Genomic DNA, 15,915 nt, shown 5'->3' on the forward strand with positions numbered 1-15,915 from the left:
TGTGTGTTTGTATCTCCCCTCCAAAGCAAAACCAAATGTGCAATGGTTGTCCTGAAGAGAAATATCTTAATATTTTTATTTTTCTTCTAAATTCATTTACAAAACAATGTAAATGGGTGTGCGTTTATAGTTGGATGGGAGAAATTCCTGGGTCCTCCCCCCCCTTTTTTTATATCACTTAAGTGTAAGTTTTTCATTACTCCTTAGTTGTAATATAACAAGCATGATATGCTGTACACTGTGGTAGAATGTGAGAGACAACACAGTCCATAAAATGTCACTGTCCACAATGTTTAGCCTGCTCATGGCTGTGGTTTGATCTTGAGTGAGTGGTGACAGCTGCTTCGGACAGGCTTGTGCATCTTCAGGGTTCCAAGGCTGCTTCCAGGATGGTGTCACCAATGCTGCAGGATGGCAAACTGCGATGAAATGCAGTGACCTTTGCATGTCAGGCCATTTTTGAGTAAAGTCCTCTGTGTGTTGCTTTGTCTTTACATCTCTCAGTCTCTTAATCCACTGAAGTTTTGCTGTATCTCACACACACACACACACACACGTGTGAATGGCTTTTAATACTGTTACCTCCTGTTTCAGTTCTTTTGAAACAGTCAAACCTTTGCTGCAGCTCAGTAAGTCTGTGAAAAAAGGGGTGAGCTCCGGCCATGATTAGTGCTGTCAGTATGTCATGACCAGACTTGGGAACCACACAAACTTCTCGTTTTGTGTAGGAATTCCATTTCACAGTAGGCTTGAGACGCTCCAGGCGGTGCATTTTTCAGGATCATTAATTCCACATGTATGTGGTGAGGTCAGTCCCTTGGCCTCTGTGCCTCGTGTGCCTCTGGAGCTGCCAGTGTCCCCTGCCCCCCTGCCCCAGTCACAGGGAGCACCGGGCTGGTTGTACAGTGAGAAGGAGCTCAGAGAGAGAGTTCAAGCACAACAGGTCACTCATCCCGGCAAGGGGAAGGTTAACTGCTTACCTGCCTCTCAAATTCTCTCATAACATCACTGTTTGGATCTTAATGTTCGTTTCCCAAAAGTTACAATTAGAATGCTTGCAAAGCTGACAGATCCCCAGATTAACCTGCTGTTGTGACCTGATTTAAGGAGGGATGTATCAATTACGGTTCTGAAATGTGTGTGTCTTTTAACTGCCCTGTCAAGTTTAATGACCCTGATCAGGGCTGGAGGGCCGTGACTGGGGTGGGGTGGGACATCAGTCTGGGTGTGGAGGTGCTGTTTTTACAGTTCTCCACTCTGGGTGGGTTAACTTGGGGATTTGTCAGCTTGGCCCATGCTGTTTCTGAGCTTATTTCCTCTTCTGATCTAACCCCGGAATTGGAAGAATGACAGTGTTTTGGACAAAAATATAGAAGATGTGGGAAGATTGGAACAGAAAGGAAAGTATAAATTCAGTGTAGGCAGAGCAGAGTGTTTCAAAGCCCTGGTTCAGTTGTTTCCCTGGCCTCGATAAGTACAAGACAAAGGAACTTCTGCTTCCTTCCACTAAGACTTTGTTGGGTCAGTCTCTAGGTGAGCATCTCTTGTACAGCTGAGCTCTACTGCTGTGACCAAGGGGACAGGCTCTGGTCACTTAAAATGGTGAGGAGAGGATGTAACAATAGCCTAACTCATTAGTGATGGGTTTTGTTTTGTTGGCTTTTTTTTTTTTTAATTATTCTAGTTTTCCTGGTCAAAAGTGGGATTGATGGCAAGTGGAGGCATGCATCTGACCAAGGACTTGCCAGGATTGTTAAACTCCTGCCTGTGAAGGATGTACCTGTGTCCCACACCTTGGCATGCAGCAGGATGCATTCCCAGCACCATTCTTACATTACAGAGGCTGCCCCTTCTCCACTTCCTTTCCTTGCTGGTTTCTCTGTTTTCAGAGGTGACACTGCCCATGCTGTACCATGTCTCTTCTTCCATGGGACAAGCCCAGCCTCCTGAATTCTTTCCAGCCCCTCAAGGAATAAGCAGCAATATTTAAAGCCTTGACTCCCAGGAAGACCACATTGGTTGCAGTGACTGCACTTCACTACAGCAAGGAGTGAGTACTACAAGTTCCTCTGCCTTACATGATCCTTGATCTGCTCTTCCTTTCTCTTTTCAGATCCCTGCCTTCACTCTACTCTTGGCTGGGGAGCTGAACTCTCAGGACTCTTCTACTTTCTAACAGTGCAGCCTCAGCAGAGCAGACCTGGCTGAGAAGCTGTGGGTGCCCAAGAACAACTGAGAAGTTGTGGCACATCACAAGCTCCAGAGCTGGCCCTGCTCTTCAGGAACTCATTGATTCTTCACCCCAGCACAAGTAACTGTGGTGAGGATACTTCTGAAAATGTATGAGTGCATACCCAGGAGAGGTGGCTAAAGCACCACCCGTGGCACAATCTTCAATATTGCATAGTTTTTGTTCAGTAATGGTCAGTGTTTGGGGATTGGGTGTCAAGCAAGAAACACTGGAGCCCAGGCCCCAGTTCTGCTATCGTTGCAGGTCATGCCCTGCTGATCTCTGCAGGGCTCTGACTGGGCAATGCTGCTTTAAGCAGTTACCAGGCCTCCACTGTAATTGTGACAGTGATGGTATCATCACTGCAAGGTTCATTCAGGCTTGAACCTGGAGCTGTAATTTAGTGCCCAAATTCTGTGGTGTGTTTAACCCAGGACATCTGGCTTGGCTGGTCTGCAGCCTAAAGCCTGATTCATGTTTCTGTCAGACAGGTAACCCAGCAGTGCTCCAGTGTCACCAAGTGCCTGGATAAGGCAGATGTCCTCCCACAGACCCTCTGGGGAAGGGAATTTTGGCTTGCTATGGTGCTAACAGTCCTGGGACCAGCTTCCCAAAAGCCTTAGCAGCAAAAAGTACCTGTGAGCTCTGTGTCCCTCAGACCTGACAGCCCCAGGCAGCTCTACCTGTCCCTGCTTGTGCCAAACTTGACTCATCCACCACAGCAGCAACATGCTCACAGCCTGAGCACATGGTTACTGATGATACCTCATGCCCCAGTTTCCTGGATAGGTGAGGAGGGTGTCCTTGCTTGACTTAAGCTACTTATGCAATTCAAGTAGCAAATCTGTAAATAAAAGCTAAATTCAAGCTGCGCTGATGGCTTATTTATGCTGGTATCATCCTCTGCCCCGGAAAATGTGGATGATTTTATACTGGAAGAGCATGTCTGTGTGGGGACAGGGTTTGTGTCCCCTGCCCTGGCTGGAAACTGCTGCTGTCAGGGAGCTGCTGCTCCTTCTCCCTTGTGTCTTCTGAGGCAGCAATGCTCTGAGTGCTGCAGGGATTGTTAAGCCAGCACACAGCAATCCCCCCTGCCTTTGCCCAGAGTGGCGACATCAGCTTGTGCAGAATCTGTTCCCTCTCCCTGTGCATGGTCTGGGTCAAACCATGGTGGACCCAGCTCCAGCACTGCTGGGAGCCAGCCCCATCCCAAGATGGGCTTCAGCACTGTCTGTAATAGACCCAGAAGCAGGAATATCACAAACATAAGACTTCCTTAAGATTTCTACTCAGAAACCTGGCAGTGAAGTGCATGAGGACTGCTCAGGTTTGCCAGACTTGATGGTCTTATTACTTAATACAATCACATAATTCCTGCCCCCTTACACCATACCTGTTAGCACTGGAGGCCTTGGATGCCAGCAGGGATGTGGCATGCAAACTAAACCTCTCCTAGTGCTTTTCCCTCCCCTTCCTCTTCTCTGCCAGCATCCTCTTTTGACAATCTAACTGGTAATTTCCTCTGCTGGGGGCTGAAATCATCTCTCTCCTTTTTTCCTGCCCTGTGGTTTGTGTCCCTTCCCATGTTACAGCAGCAGGCAGTGTGATACTGGGACAATATCATAGGGTGAAGGAAATGATGAACCAGGAAAGCTGTTGTAGAACCTGCAAACAGAGAGGTCATTGTTCCTGTGCCTGGGGGCTCTCACTAGGTGTGGATTCCTCACCTGGCTCAGGCTGTGCTTCCCCTACCACACTGGCTCTGGTACCTCTAACCTGGGCCGTGCCCTTCAGTGTTTGTGCAGATCACCTGAGGACATCACCCCAGGGCTGCTCGTCCCAGCAGCTCTCAGAGGAGAATGTCTCACCCACTGCAAACACCTGCAGGCAGAGCTGCAGCAGCTCTGAGTGGATACTCTGCTCAAAGTAGCTCCTTCCACCCTGCCCGGTTTACAGCAGCTGATTTCTTGTGGGACCCTCTGCTCCACACCACGGTAGGAGACTGAGAATGCAAGAACCTATAAACCTATAAGCAGCTGCTGTATAGCTGGATCAGTGTAAACCAGGGAGCCCTACAGGGATAACAGCCAAAAAGACTGAATTCTCTCTAACTCACGCTGCTTTGCTTTCACACAGCACAGTCAAAAAAGCCCTTAGTGGCCACCTTGGTGTTCCCCGAGTCCTCTCCATGCATGGTTGGCTATGAGAGCACTTCCCTGGGAGCTGTCACTGTGCCTGCCTTGGGGGACTGGTTATTGTGCCATATTCTGCTCTGTGTTTCCCAAGACACCGATCCCAGGCTCTTCAAAGGTTACAGTGCTGAGGAACTGAGCCCCACAGGAATGAACAAGAGGGAGATCAACACAGAAAAGTGCATTAGGCTTGAATGCAGTAAGAGACTCATGTAGGTTCATTTGAGCAAGAGATGTGCAACTGCCCTTAAGAAATAATTGTTAAAGAGGAGGAGAGAAGGGAATGGGAAGACTTAAAGAACCTGAAGTAATTTAAGATGCTAAAATTAATGACTATTAGCTTCAGCTTTGGTGCTCATCCTAGCACTCTGAAGAACAATCAAGTATCTCAATTTTCCACTTAACTAGTGCACTCTCTCCATACAAATAATGGAAAACTATTGAAGCAGGAGCAGCACAAGATGCCCCTTTCAACCACCTCCTTTTGAGAAGAAGACAGGAATGTGTGGGTGCTTCCAAGCAGGGAATGGATTAGATATATCCTTTGCTGAGCTGAATGCTGTGGGATGCTGCAGCAGGACTAGGGTTTGGGCTACCAGGGGTCCACATTTTATTGTCCACTGCTGCCAGTATCAAGGTTTTGGAGTAAGGAATGGGATACTGAAAGAGATTGTCTATCGTTGGCACAGGGATAAGAACAATGTTTTATTAAGTAATGGCAGTATAGTACAAAAATATGATTGTATACAACCTGTGAAAAATATGGCACCACTGAAAACAGCCTTTTCTCCTTTTGTATATTCCTTTATTTCTAAAAATATACTTTGTAAGTGCTTCTAACCTTTTTTCTACCAGCACTGGGAATGAAGAAATTTTTTTAAATCACAGTCAAACTAAAGGGCAGTCAACAGTGTAATTTGAATTGTCTTGGCTTTGCTTTAAAATGAAAGATCTTCAGAAGAAAAAGAAAAAACTTCCAGAAAAGTCTGAGGAAAACAAAGCCCAAAAAAGTTCCTGTTTGGAGGATGTGAGAATATTCAGCTTTTGCAGTTGTTTGATGGTTTCGGGAGCAAAGTCTCCCAGCCCTGACAAGCAAAGGCTTCTAGGACAGGAGAATTAGGGCACCACCAGAGCCAGGGAGTGAATGACCTGAGTGTTCCCAGGCAGCTGGTGCTTGGCCAAGGCCAATGCTGAGCTCTGCAGTTTGCAGCAGCCCACATGCTCACTGCTCTGTCCTGGACCCTCTTCAGCACCTCTCTGATTTCCTGGGATTCCAGATGGATCAGGTATTAAAATGGGAGAAACTCCTCTACCTGATCAAAAAAGAGTAAGTTGGTTTTTTTTCATTCTGGACAATTATATTTATGTGTAAGGAAAAAGAATTCCTGCTCACAAATAATACATCTCCAGTAACATCTGGAAATAATATTATTTGGGATAAAGCTCCCTTTTTCTAAAAAACCCAAGGGAATTAGGACCCAGTTTTCTCTCTTTACTGCCAGACAACTGCTGTTTTATTCAGAGGTTTTGCTTCTGAGCTTCATTCTTTAGAAGAGATAACAATTATGGAGTTAAATTCCATCAATATGTCTGGAAGTCACCCTGCAATATCAAACCCTGCGCATTCTCACTGATACATATAATTTCTGGCACCATTAAAGCAGCCTACTTTGAAGATAAGTTATCAAAACAAGTTCTTTTGCAATACAGAGACTAAACACAACCTGGTACAGATGGAGAAAAAAGTTTGATTTTGAAAACTACCCAGACTTGCCTAGGGGCTCATAGGACAGTCTAAAGTCTTGTCTAGGTGGTGAAACTCTCTGGCAGGACATCCCTGGGACAGTTACCTCAGCACTGTCACACCTTGGCCAAGATTCCCGTGTGTTTCCTGTAGGGATGTGGGTGCTGCTCGCTGTCACCCTGCAGCAGCCCTGGAGCTGCCAAATGGCCCAAATGGAAACTGGCTGCTTAGGGAAGAGAGTAACACTGCTTATTGTGTGCATCAAACGTGCCCAGTGCTTGGCAAAGCTCAGCTGGAAGCCAAGGCAGGCTGGTAAGAGTGTGATTCTTATTTCAGTCCCTAAACTTCCGTGGGCTCCACTGGCAGCTGAAGTGCTTCTGTATGGGCAAGAAACATAAGCATCTTTCTGATGATTTTTAGTCCCTAAACGCCTTCCTCCAGCCTTATTCCACAACAAGAAGTGGCATTGGAGCTCCAGTGAAGCAGTAGCTGTGACATAATTGCATCTGCACCCAGTAGGTCTAGGATGAACATGGGATTCTTCTATGCACAGCTGAAGAAGAATGAAGTGAGGTGGAAATGTCTTCCTTCTCTTTGCTCTGCTCTTGCCCTGGGAATGTAGGACCAAAACTCAGCTGGGTGGGAGGATGGGGCATGGGATTTGTTGACCTACAGGTAGCTCCTTTAGGAAGGAAGCCTGCAGCCCTGCTGTGCCCTGGGGAGCCATCCCAGGTAGCCTGGGGGGATTGAAGGTGTGTGAACTACGGTCAGATTGCCCCACTCCAAAGTGCAAGGTCCAGGCATTGAGGCTGGACATTTTTACCCAAATGACAGCAATTTGAGTTCATTCACCTGCACGAGGAAGGAGCTGTGGTATGTGGGTTGCCGAGCGTCTGCCGTGCTGCCGGGCAGGGAGGGAAATTCCCTGGATTTGCCTTTCATCTCAGACAAGGACACACCGTTTGAAGCAATCGCAAACCGCAGCTGGCACAGCCGGCCCTGGCACACGCAGGGAGAGTTCAATAATTCAGCAAAAATCCCAGAGCCAGCAGCAGACTTGGGCTCCAGCCAAGGCTCGGGACGTTGTCCCAGCATCAAATAACACCTCAGCTTGAGATCTCCCTGCTTGGCAAAGCATCGTCTGCCAGGGGAAGGAGAAATCCTCAGCCCACAGGTCTGCTGCTGCTCCGGTGGAGGGAAGGGGCTGATGTGCTGGTTCATGTTCCCATGGGTGACCCTGTGACCTTTCCCTGTCTCAGCAGTGCAAAGGGACTCAGAAAACGGAGCAGCCTTTGCCAAAACATTTGCCCTAGTCCACACAATGACCACTGTGGTTTTAATCTTCTTTTTCCCCTTGCTATTCTTGTTCTTTCTTTTCTTTCTTTTCTTTCTTTCTTTCTTTCTTTCTTTCTTTCTTTCTTTCTTTCCTTTTATTCCTTTTAAACTAAAGTGTATTTAGTGCTGGTGAAAGGTGCTGAATTGGCAGCCTTGGAGATGGATGTCCCTCTACCCAGCAAGCCCTGGTGTTTTCTGTGGGCTTCCTCTTCCTGGCACATCCCTGTGCAGGACAGCTGGCAGGTCCCAGGCTCCCCTGCCCTCTCCCGTCTCTTTCTGTGCTGGTTGGGACACCCATGGCTGAGCATGACTTCAGCCTCCCATGCCAGGCTTGGGTGCTGCTGACCTGGGCCAGACTGGACCTGACAGTGCCCCTGGGCACTTTGCTGTGCGCGATTCCGGCTGTGAGGATGCAGCCCCTGCAGGAGGGAGCCTGTCTGTTCCCAGAGCAAGCAGCAGATCCACAGCCCAGCTCAGCTCTGCTCCCATCCGGAGCAGGAGAGGGAGGAGAGTGGATGCCCCCCTTGGGTGCCACTTGTCTCTCTGCCTTCATTTGGTGCCTAACCCAGACCTGACCCCAAGTGCTTCAGTGCAGACTGATTGTCTCTTCCTTTGAGCTCTCTTTCACCTCTCTCCCTAAAGTGCAAATGAACACAACTGAGTCACCCCGGGTGCTGCAGCCAGCTCACACCCAGGGGCCCAGAGGGACAAGTGGGACATCAAGCCCTTGGCTTGCCCACAGCCCCAAGCCAGGCTTTCAAGTAACACCCTAGAGGTGTTTGGCACATTTCTCCCCACCCCAAACACCAACACCAACCTGTGCTACCTCTTGGGCAAAGAGAAACCCCTTTGCTCCCTCCTTCCCACCTCCCTCCCCCCAAAAAAAAACCCCCACCAAGCTTTGCCAGCCTCCCCCCTATCTCTGCCAGACAGCAGAGAGGGGCAAACCAGCCTGCTCCATCTTCCCATCCATGTTAAAGGTAAATGCAGCACCAAAATAGATACAAAAATAGAATTTTGGGTCCATCAGCCCGGCTTCACTATTAATATAACTGCTATGAAATGTCAGAAAATAAAAGCTGCTCTCTTTATACACACCTGCCCCCCACCCCCCTTACTGACAGTATTGCCACACGCCCGGTCCTGTCAAAACAAGGCATCAAGATGCCTGTTTTCTCTATATTTTAAATACAATTGCTTCCATCCCCCCCTTGTAAACAAACATGGCAGAAAGGGGTTTGGAAAAAAAAAAAGAACAAACCAAAAAAAAAAACTTTTTAAAAAATCCTTCATCGTTTCTACTGTTCTGAATAGTATTTCTGCCTCTTAGGACTCGAACCCTGCCAGTTTGTTTAAAAGGACAGAAGGTACCTGTGATTTCTGATGAAGGCCCTGATGTCCTTCTTGGGTTTCCTTTGGATGCTCTCTGATGGGGATGAGAGAGATAATGTGTTTGCTTTCCTCTATGCAAAAGTCACAAAGTGTTTGATCGGCAAACCCGTGACTAAAAAAAGTAAATATATAAAATAAACAGCAATCCACAGCCTCTTTCTTAAGTTTCCCCATCTGTCCAGTTTTCAAAGTGCAAAACTTAGAGAAGCACAGAATGATTTTCTTGAGGTGTTTTTCTCCTTTTGTTAGGGCTTTTTTCCCCCCCACGTGCTTGACTGGTATGGCCTTTCTATAGCAAAAGTCAGATAAAGCGTAATTGCAGTAGTTTCTGCACATGGAATCGTGAATCATTCCAGTGACTTGAGAATCTAAGCTGTTAATAGGCTAAAAAAAGGATTTTTTTTTGTTGGTCTTTTTTTCTTTTTTTTTTTTTTTTTTTTTTTTTGATTGTTTTCTTTTTGCATTATAATTAAGCATGAATATATATTACTATATTACACTGCTTGGATTGCTGGAGCAATCCAAATCTTCCTATGCTGTAAAACTAACTCCCACCCTGCGCTCCCCAGATCAAGAGCTTCTTTTCTCCTCCCTGTGCCAGTTGCCCTCAGTTCACATGATTAAAAGTTCCTCCCAGCCCCCCTCCCCGTTTTTTTTTCTTTTTGTTTGTTTTTTAGTAGATATTGCCGCATTCTTAAATTCATGCATTGCTGCATTGCTATTGCACATATATAAAGGATTGCTCGCTCCCTCCCGGCTGCTCCCCTCCCCTCACTGGTTGTGCACATCCTCTCTGCGGACAATCTTGTAGATGATCCAGTAGAAAATGTTGAAGATGAGGAAGGCCATGGGGAAGCCGATGCGGGAGATCTTGTCGATTTTCTTGGCTCTCTGGATGAAGAGCTTCCTCATCTCCTCGGGGGAGCGGGACGGCGGCGGCACTGGGTTGGCCGTGTTGTTGTTGTTGGCGCCCTTGACAGAGAGGCCGTCCTTGGCTTGCAGGCAAGCTGGCCCCATCCCGTAGGCGGTGAAGTTGAACCTGCCTTCACCAGCTTCATCCTCCTGGAACAGATTGAGCATGGGACTCTACTTAAAATGAGATATAGACAGTGCACCCTCGCTATAAGGCTCTCCGCTGACAGCGTCCTGCTCTGCACGGGAAAGATGCTCCCACCATGCCCCGGCCTCAGCACCCTTGGGCAAACCCCCTGCTCTTGGGAGATCAGCCTTATAGAGGGGTGCCAGCCGTGTGATGCACAGATGCAAATCAGGGGATCCAGGCACCCCGTGGAGAACAGGACTGACTTCCACCCCGTTGAGGTCTTTGACATATTGAAGGATTTATGGCACTGCTTTCATTTTTCCAATTGCATCCCCTGTTTTGCTTCTGCCTCTCCCTCCCCCCCACCTCCTATCAGCACCTTCTTTGCTTTGCCTGTGCAGTTTCAGCTTGCCCAGAAGGAGTGGGCTCCATGTAACTCACGTAGCCAAAGCTGCAGCCTGAGACTTCCTACAGAGTTACATGGATGCGCAGGAGCCAGGAGCTGTCCAGGAAAAGAGCTCTGCAGGCAGCGTGCAACCAGCCCTCACTCGCCTGCCCATGGGACCCCACAGCCATCCCCACAAGCCAACTTTTAGGTGAGGAACAGAACTGCCCTTCTGTGGGTCAATGGTAAGACATGGCTGCTTGTGGTAATGCCAATGATTGAGAAAAAATGTAATTTGTTTTTTGGTCTAAAGACCAAATGGTGTTGTTAATTTTTTTTTTTTTTGATGAAAGCTTGCTGGAATCCCAGAATGGTTTAGCCCTATTTTATTGAACATAGGGATGTAATGGCAGGGAAAAATAAGTTGGCTGAAGTAATTCAAGCAGTGAGTTGCAAAGGCAGAGTGAGAATCCCAAGTCTCTTGACTACGGGTCATCAAGGCTAATTGTAGACCAGCGGCACTAATTAATCATTAATGGAAGCTGATCCATGCTGTGTCTCCCAACACTGACCTAGCAGCCCCCTTCCTTGTAGCTGCCTGACCACTGTGCCCTGCTGCCCCTTCCCCTGTCCTTTGCAGAGTGTCTTTTGTCCATCCCATGGGCAGCTGTGTGGGATGGAGGAGCGGGACACAGAGGACACTGCCATATCTGAACAAAACAAAGCTACCCAAATAAAATCAAGACCTGGTCTTCTGGGATGCTCAGAGCTTATGGACCTTCTCATCACATCTGTATTACAGGGGTTCAGGTAAAACTGCCTCTGCTCTTTTCCAGTTACACAAACATGCACTGGCACATGTCTGGCTTAACCTTAATCACTCGATCCCTAATTTACTGGATTTTTTCCTCTTCTCATTGCTGAAAGGCTACTGGCTGTTTCTTGTGAGGGATTTGTTTTGGTGAGTGGCATACCAAGGTTAGAGAAGACAACAGTGCCTTTTTCAAGGTGCTATATCAAATGATAGGCAAAGACACCACCAGCCACACGGGAATGTGTGTTTCCAAATAACAGTCCATGTGGGTCTGATGATGGTGTCATATTAACCAGACTGGTCCATACCACTGCAACATCTCACTTGTTTTTAGCCTGGCATGTCATGTCTAAACCAATCAGAACCACCCAGACAAGTCAGGACATCAGGACAGAGCAATTAGTGCCTTGGCAGCTGCATTAGTCCATTTGCATATTAGCAGTCAGCTTAGTTTTCTGATGAGTCTGCAAACCTTGTTCATTTAGCTTTTGCAAGTGTTTTTGTTTACGCTTTGCTCCAATTAAATAGCTGTGAGATTGGGCAGGGACTGTGCTAACAGCCTTGTGTTCAGTGGAACAGCTCTGGCAAACATCTCTTAAACTCATCTGTGTATTAGTGGAATTTTTTTCTCCTTATTGTTTTATCAACAGACTGATCTGCATACAACAGCACAGATCCCGAGACAGGATGCCTGAATCCAGATGAAGAGATAAATGCACTATGGAGGCACCCATGTGGGTGGGTTTAGCTCTGCCTCTATTCAGCAGGCTGCATCTTCTCAACTGATGCTTTGTTGATTTTGGGATGGCAGAGCCCTACTCTGGTCAAACAAAATCGATGGGTGCTGAGGGGTCTCATCTGTTACTTTTCCCTTGCATTTGTCCAACATTTTTCACCCCTGGTCCTGACTGGATTGAGCACAAATGATCAATTATCTCCTGTTTGCAGATAGGACAACTGAAGCAGAGAGTGAAAAAACTACAAAAATACAGGGATTCCTGTTCCTCAACCCCCACTTCCTCCTGGAATGGTGGCAGTTCTCCAGGCATACACTGTGAACTGCTGCAGGGCGGGTTAGACCCCAGGAAAGACTTCTGATCTCTGAGACAGTTGAAACAATGGAATGGGGGTAGGTTTCTGGGTGGGATGGATCATGGAAAGTAGACAAATACCTATGAGGAATATTTAAGGCAGACCTTGGTGGTCACCTACGGGCTTGCTTGAGATTTTCATCAGCAAAATTTTCTTTGTTTTTTCTCTCCTAGAAAATGTACTGGTTTTTAGTGCTCTCCTGAGGGCAGCCTCTCAGGCCTGGTGCTGAAAATTTGCTAACCCCTTTCCTGATTCTACCAGTTAAATAGGGACAAAGTAATCACAGCCACCTTTATGTTTCTTTCTAGTGTGTTCTGTGAGGTGAAATCTTTGCTGTGGCTCCTCAGCCTAAAAGCTGTCAGAGCTCAGGCTGGGGAGCTGTTGGAGCTGCGTGCATGCTTGGATCGGGATCAGCCATGGCAGGTAAGCATAGAGCAGGCTAAGGCTCAGAGTAAAGCTCTTTCCTTCCAGAAGGAATTTGCAGTCAGTCTGAGAAGCAGATGCTTTTGAACATGGAGATGGCAGAGACAAAAGAGGTGTCACTTACCTCGGGGCTACTGCAGGCTGTCATGTTCGGGGTGCTGCTCTCTGATAGACACCCCTCACACCTCCCTGCCTGCCTCCCCCCAGCCCTGGCTGCTGCTTTTGGGGAGGAGAACCCACACCAGAACACTGCTGTGTGAAAATTGTCCTGTTGAGAACAACCATTTTGGTTGAGACCACTTGGCTAGCTAGCAAACCCCAGCTTGCTGGACTCCTGGGGTCAGCAGGCTGTCAGAATAGACTCAATTCATTGAGGCAGCCCTTGTTTTTGGTGTGTGAGCCTCCTTAATATCTGACCAGATACCGAGGACTTCCCTGGGGACTAGTGGCTTGGTTCAGTTGACCATGGTGTTCTGCTGGGACAGATTTCAGCTGTGTCCTTCATGCTTTATGTATTACCTTATGATGCCTCCTCTTCCTTCTGAACCTGAGCAGCTCTTTGTGCTGCCGAGACACGAAGTTGACAGCAGCGTACTCCAGAAGGGCAGAGAACACAAACAGCAAGCACACAGCCATCCAGATGTCGATGGCCTTCACGTAGGACACCTAGGAGTCAGAGAAAGAGACAGAGATGGGGTGGCTTCCTCACCCAAATGAATTTTTCCTTGGTGTTTTACACGGCTGATACCTGTTCTTAGGTACAGAGTCTCGCTCATTTAACATGAATGTGTTATCAGGTCACTGAACCTCCTCATGGGCTCTTAAGTAGCAATAATTCCACAGCTTTTTAATTTATTCAGGCCTTGACTGTGATTGTTTATATGCAGGGAAAACAGTAATCCACCATACCAGAAGCCCTTCATAAAGGGGAAACTCACTAGTATTATAAAAGTAAGATGGTCAAGTGACTAAAAAGCTAAAATGTAGAGTGCACACCCATGTGTGGTTGTTGCAGGGGTTTGTAAAGTACAGAGCTGCTGGTTACTGGGAGATGTGGTGAGTGCTGAATCTTAGGGGAATCTTTGCTGCTAGACATAGAGAATTTAAAGTTTTTGCAGGATGGGACTGGAATTTGCTCTCTTTGCTCTTAAACTGGAATAGTGCAAAGGCAGGATCTGTGCAGGGATTTACTTGGGTGCATGATTTCCCCTGGTGAAGACAAGGGTGTTCCCTACCTTGGGCAGCGATGCTCGGGAGCCAGAGCTCTGCGTGGTCATGGTGAGCACCGTGGTGATCCCCAGGCCCACACGAGCAGGTGCTGCATCCATATTGATCCAGAAGGAGATCCAGGACAGAATGACGATGAGAAGGCTGGGAATGTACATCTGGATCAAGTAATAGCCCATCTGCCTCTCCAGGTGGAAACGAGCTTCTATACAGGTGAACTTGCCTGAGGAGGACAGGAGATACATGGAAGGTTACTGGTAAGGTACAGTGAGCCTCCTGTTTTCAGCCAGTGTCTGGGGATTTTGCTTGCATTGCCTAAACCAGTCTTGTTAGGGGAGGAAAGGAACAGCTGTTGCCCAGGGCATGTAGTGGTAGGACAAGGGGGAATGGCTTCAAACTGAAAGTGAGAAGGTTTAGATCAGATATTAGGAAGCAATTCTTCCCTGTGAGGGTGGGGAGGCCCTGGCACACGTTGCCAGGCTGTGGCTGCCCCATCCCTGGAAGTGTTCAAGGCCAGGTTGGACAGGGCTTGCAGCAACCTGGGATAGTGGAAGGTGTCCCTGCCCATGGCAGGGGGTTGGAGCAATACGGTCTTTAAGGTCCCTTCCAACCCAAACCATCCTAGGCTTCTACGAACATCAACATAGCAAAGAAAGCTCTTTGGCAATATACCCTTTGTCACTTAAATTTCAAAGACAAAAGGAGACTCTGGAAGTGAAGATCCCAACCAAACACCCTTGAACTGATGCAGATTTTACCAGGGACAAGAGGGTTTCACACATTTATGTCCGATTGGCTCTATACGTATCTATATGTCTGTTGTGTCTGGAAGTGTAGGACAAGGCCAGAGTGCCATCAGACAGAGCAAGAGACTCTGGGAAATGCACAGTCCTGAACTCCTCTCTACCGAACCCCTCAGTTAAGGGTTAACAGCACTGACCTGTGTTGTAATGCTTCGTGCAGTATCTCAAGTCTTTTTCTTCTTTGAGGATAAACTGAGGCAATGTCAGCCCATCAGCAACTTGCACTGCTCCTTTTTCTTGCCACTCAAATATGAGATCATTCATTGTGTAGCCAACTATTGAGAGGAAGGGACAAACACCACATGAAACACATTAAATACTGATCTGGACAGGGACAGTGTTGCAGAAGAGAGCTTGGAGGCAGGGGTGCATCCTGGCCTTCCTTGACAGTGCTGTCATCAATGGGATTTGGGTTGAGGCAAAACTACTTTTTCATGTGATAAGAGCCAGGGCAATGACCTCCCCTGGAGCTGCAATGGTGTGTAATGGATTTTCTGCAATAAATCACATTTTTTCTTGAATTTGGCTTGCTGAACTGTGTTCTACTTTTTCCAACTTGACCTCTTTCTCTGGAAGAAGCTCATCATCTTTCCCTCCTTTGGGATAAGCAACATGTGCAAGGGGCAGATGTTCATCCAGAGAGGAAAAATCCCACTTGCAGCTGGAAGCACTTTCACCTTTCTCCTGCGAAGTGAAAGGCCAATGTAAACACAAGCAAGCCAGGGCTCCTCACATGGGATCTTTTGAGGTTTGGCTTCTCCAGCAAATGTCACATGTGCTGAATGAATGGAAAATCCTAAACAAGAGGTCCTCAAGCAAGCCTCCAGTGAAGGCTGGGCTGGGAATGGGTTCCAGCTGGGAAAGGAGATGGCAGGGGAGAGCAGGAGGGAAAAGAGATGGTCTCCTCTCCAAAACAGGAATGTGCACAGGACTCACAGCTTTCTAACTGCATGATGCATGTCTGTACATCCATGGGGAAGTTCTTCAGGTCCATGGGGCAGGCCAGAGTCAGCGTGATCCTGAGGAGAGAAGAGAGCACAGGGAATGCCAAACAGTGGGCCCTGCTGAGGGCTGAGCCCCTCAGACATCCAGGGCTGCCAGCGGGCTGGAGCCGTGCCCGAGACACACCGAGCTGGGGCAACAACTGGTCATCATCACTTCCCTGCCTGTGCTCTCACACGTGGTGCTGGAAAGCATCAGAACTGCTGAAAATCTGGGTCTGTGATACAATTCCTG

The 15,915-nt window shown here is 47.7% G+C and overlaps 1 protein-coding gene across 2 annotated transcripts in view; it reads right to left on the reverse strand.

The window, feature by feature from the left end:
- Positions 1 to 9,313: 9,313 nt before the first annotated feature.
- The window catches only part of GLRA1 (glycine receptor alpha 1), a 21,838-nt gene continuing 15,236 nt past the window's right edge, over positions 9,314 to 15,915 (reverse strand). Inside the window, exons 4-8 of one of the 2 annotated variants that reach the window (XM_008628935.2) lie at positions 15,616 to 15,698; positions 14,817 to 14,954; positions 13,885 to 14,099; positions 13,169 to 13,315; positions 9,314 to 9,955 (exon numbers count right to left, since the gene is read on the reverse strand). In XM_008628935.2, the coding sequence (XP_008627157.2) occupies positions 9,665 to 9,955; positions 13,169 to 13,315; positions 13,885 to 14,099; positions 14,817 to 14,954; positions 15,616 to 15,698 (874 nt within the window). In that variant the 3' untranslated portion in view covers positions 9,314 to 9,664. Of the gene's footprint in view, positions 9,980 to 13,168; positions 13,316 to 13,884; positions 14,100 to 14,816; positions 14,955 to 15,615; positions 15,699 to 15,915 lie in introns of both variants that reach the window. The other variant, XM_017728123.1, reaches the window with a different exon arrangement.

The sequence above is a fragment of the Corvus brachyrhynchos genome, unplaced genomic scaffold, assembly GCF_000691975.1.
Source record: "Corvus brachyrhynchos isolate BGI_N302 unplaced genomic scaffold, ASM69197v1 scaffold21, whole genome shotgun sequence".
In the NCBI taxonomy this organism is placed as follows: domain Eukaryota; kingdom Metazoa; phylum Chordata; class Aves; order Passeriformes; family Corvidae; genus Corvus; species Corvus brachyrhynchos.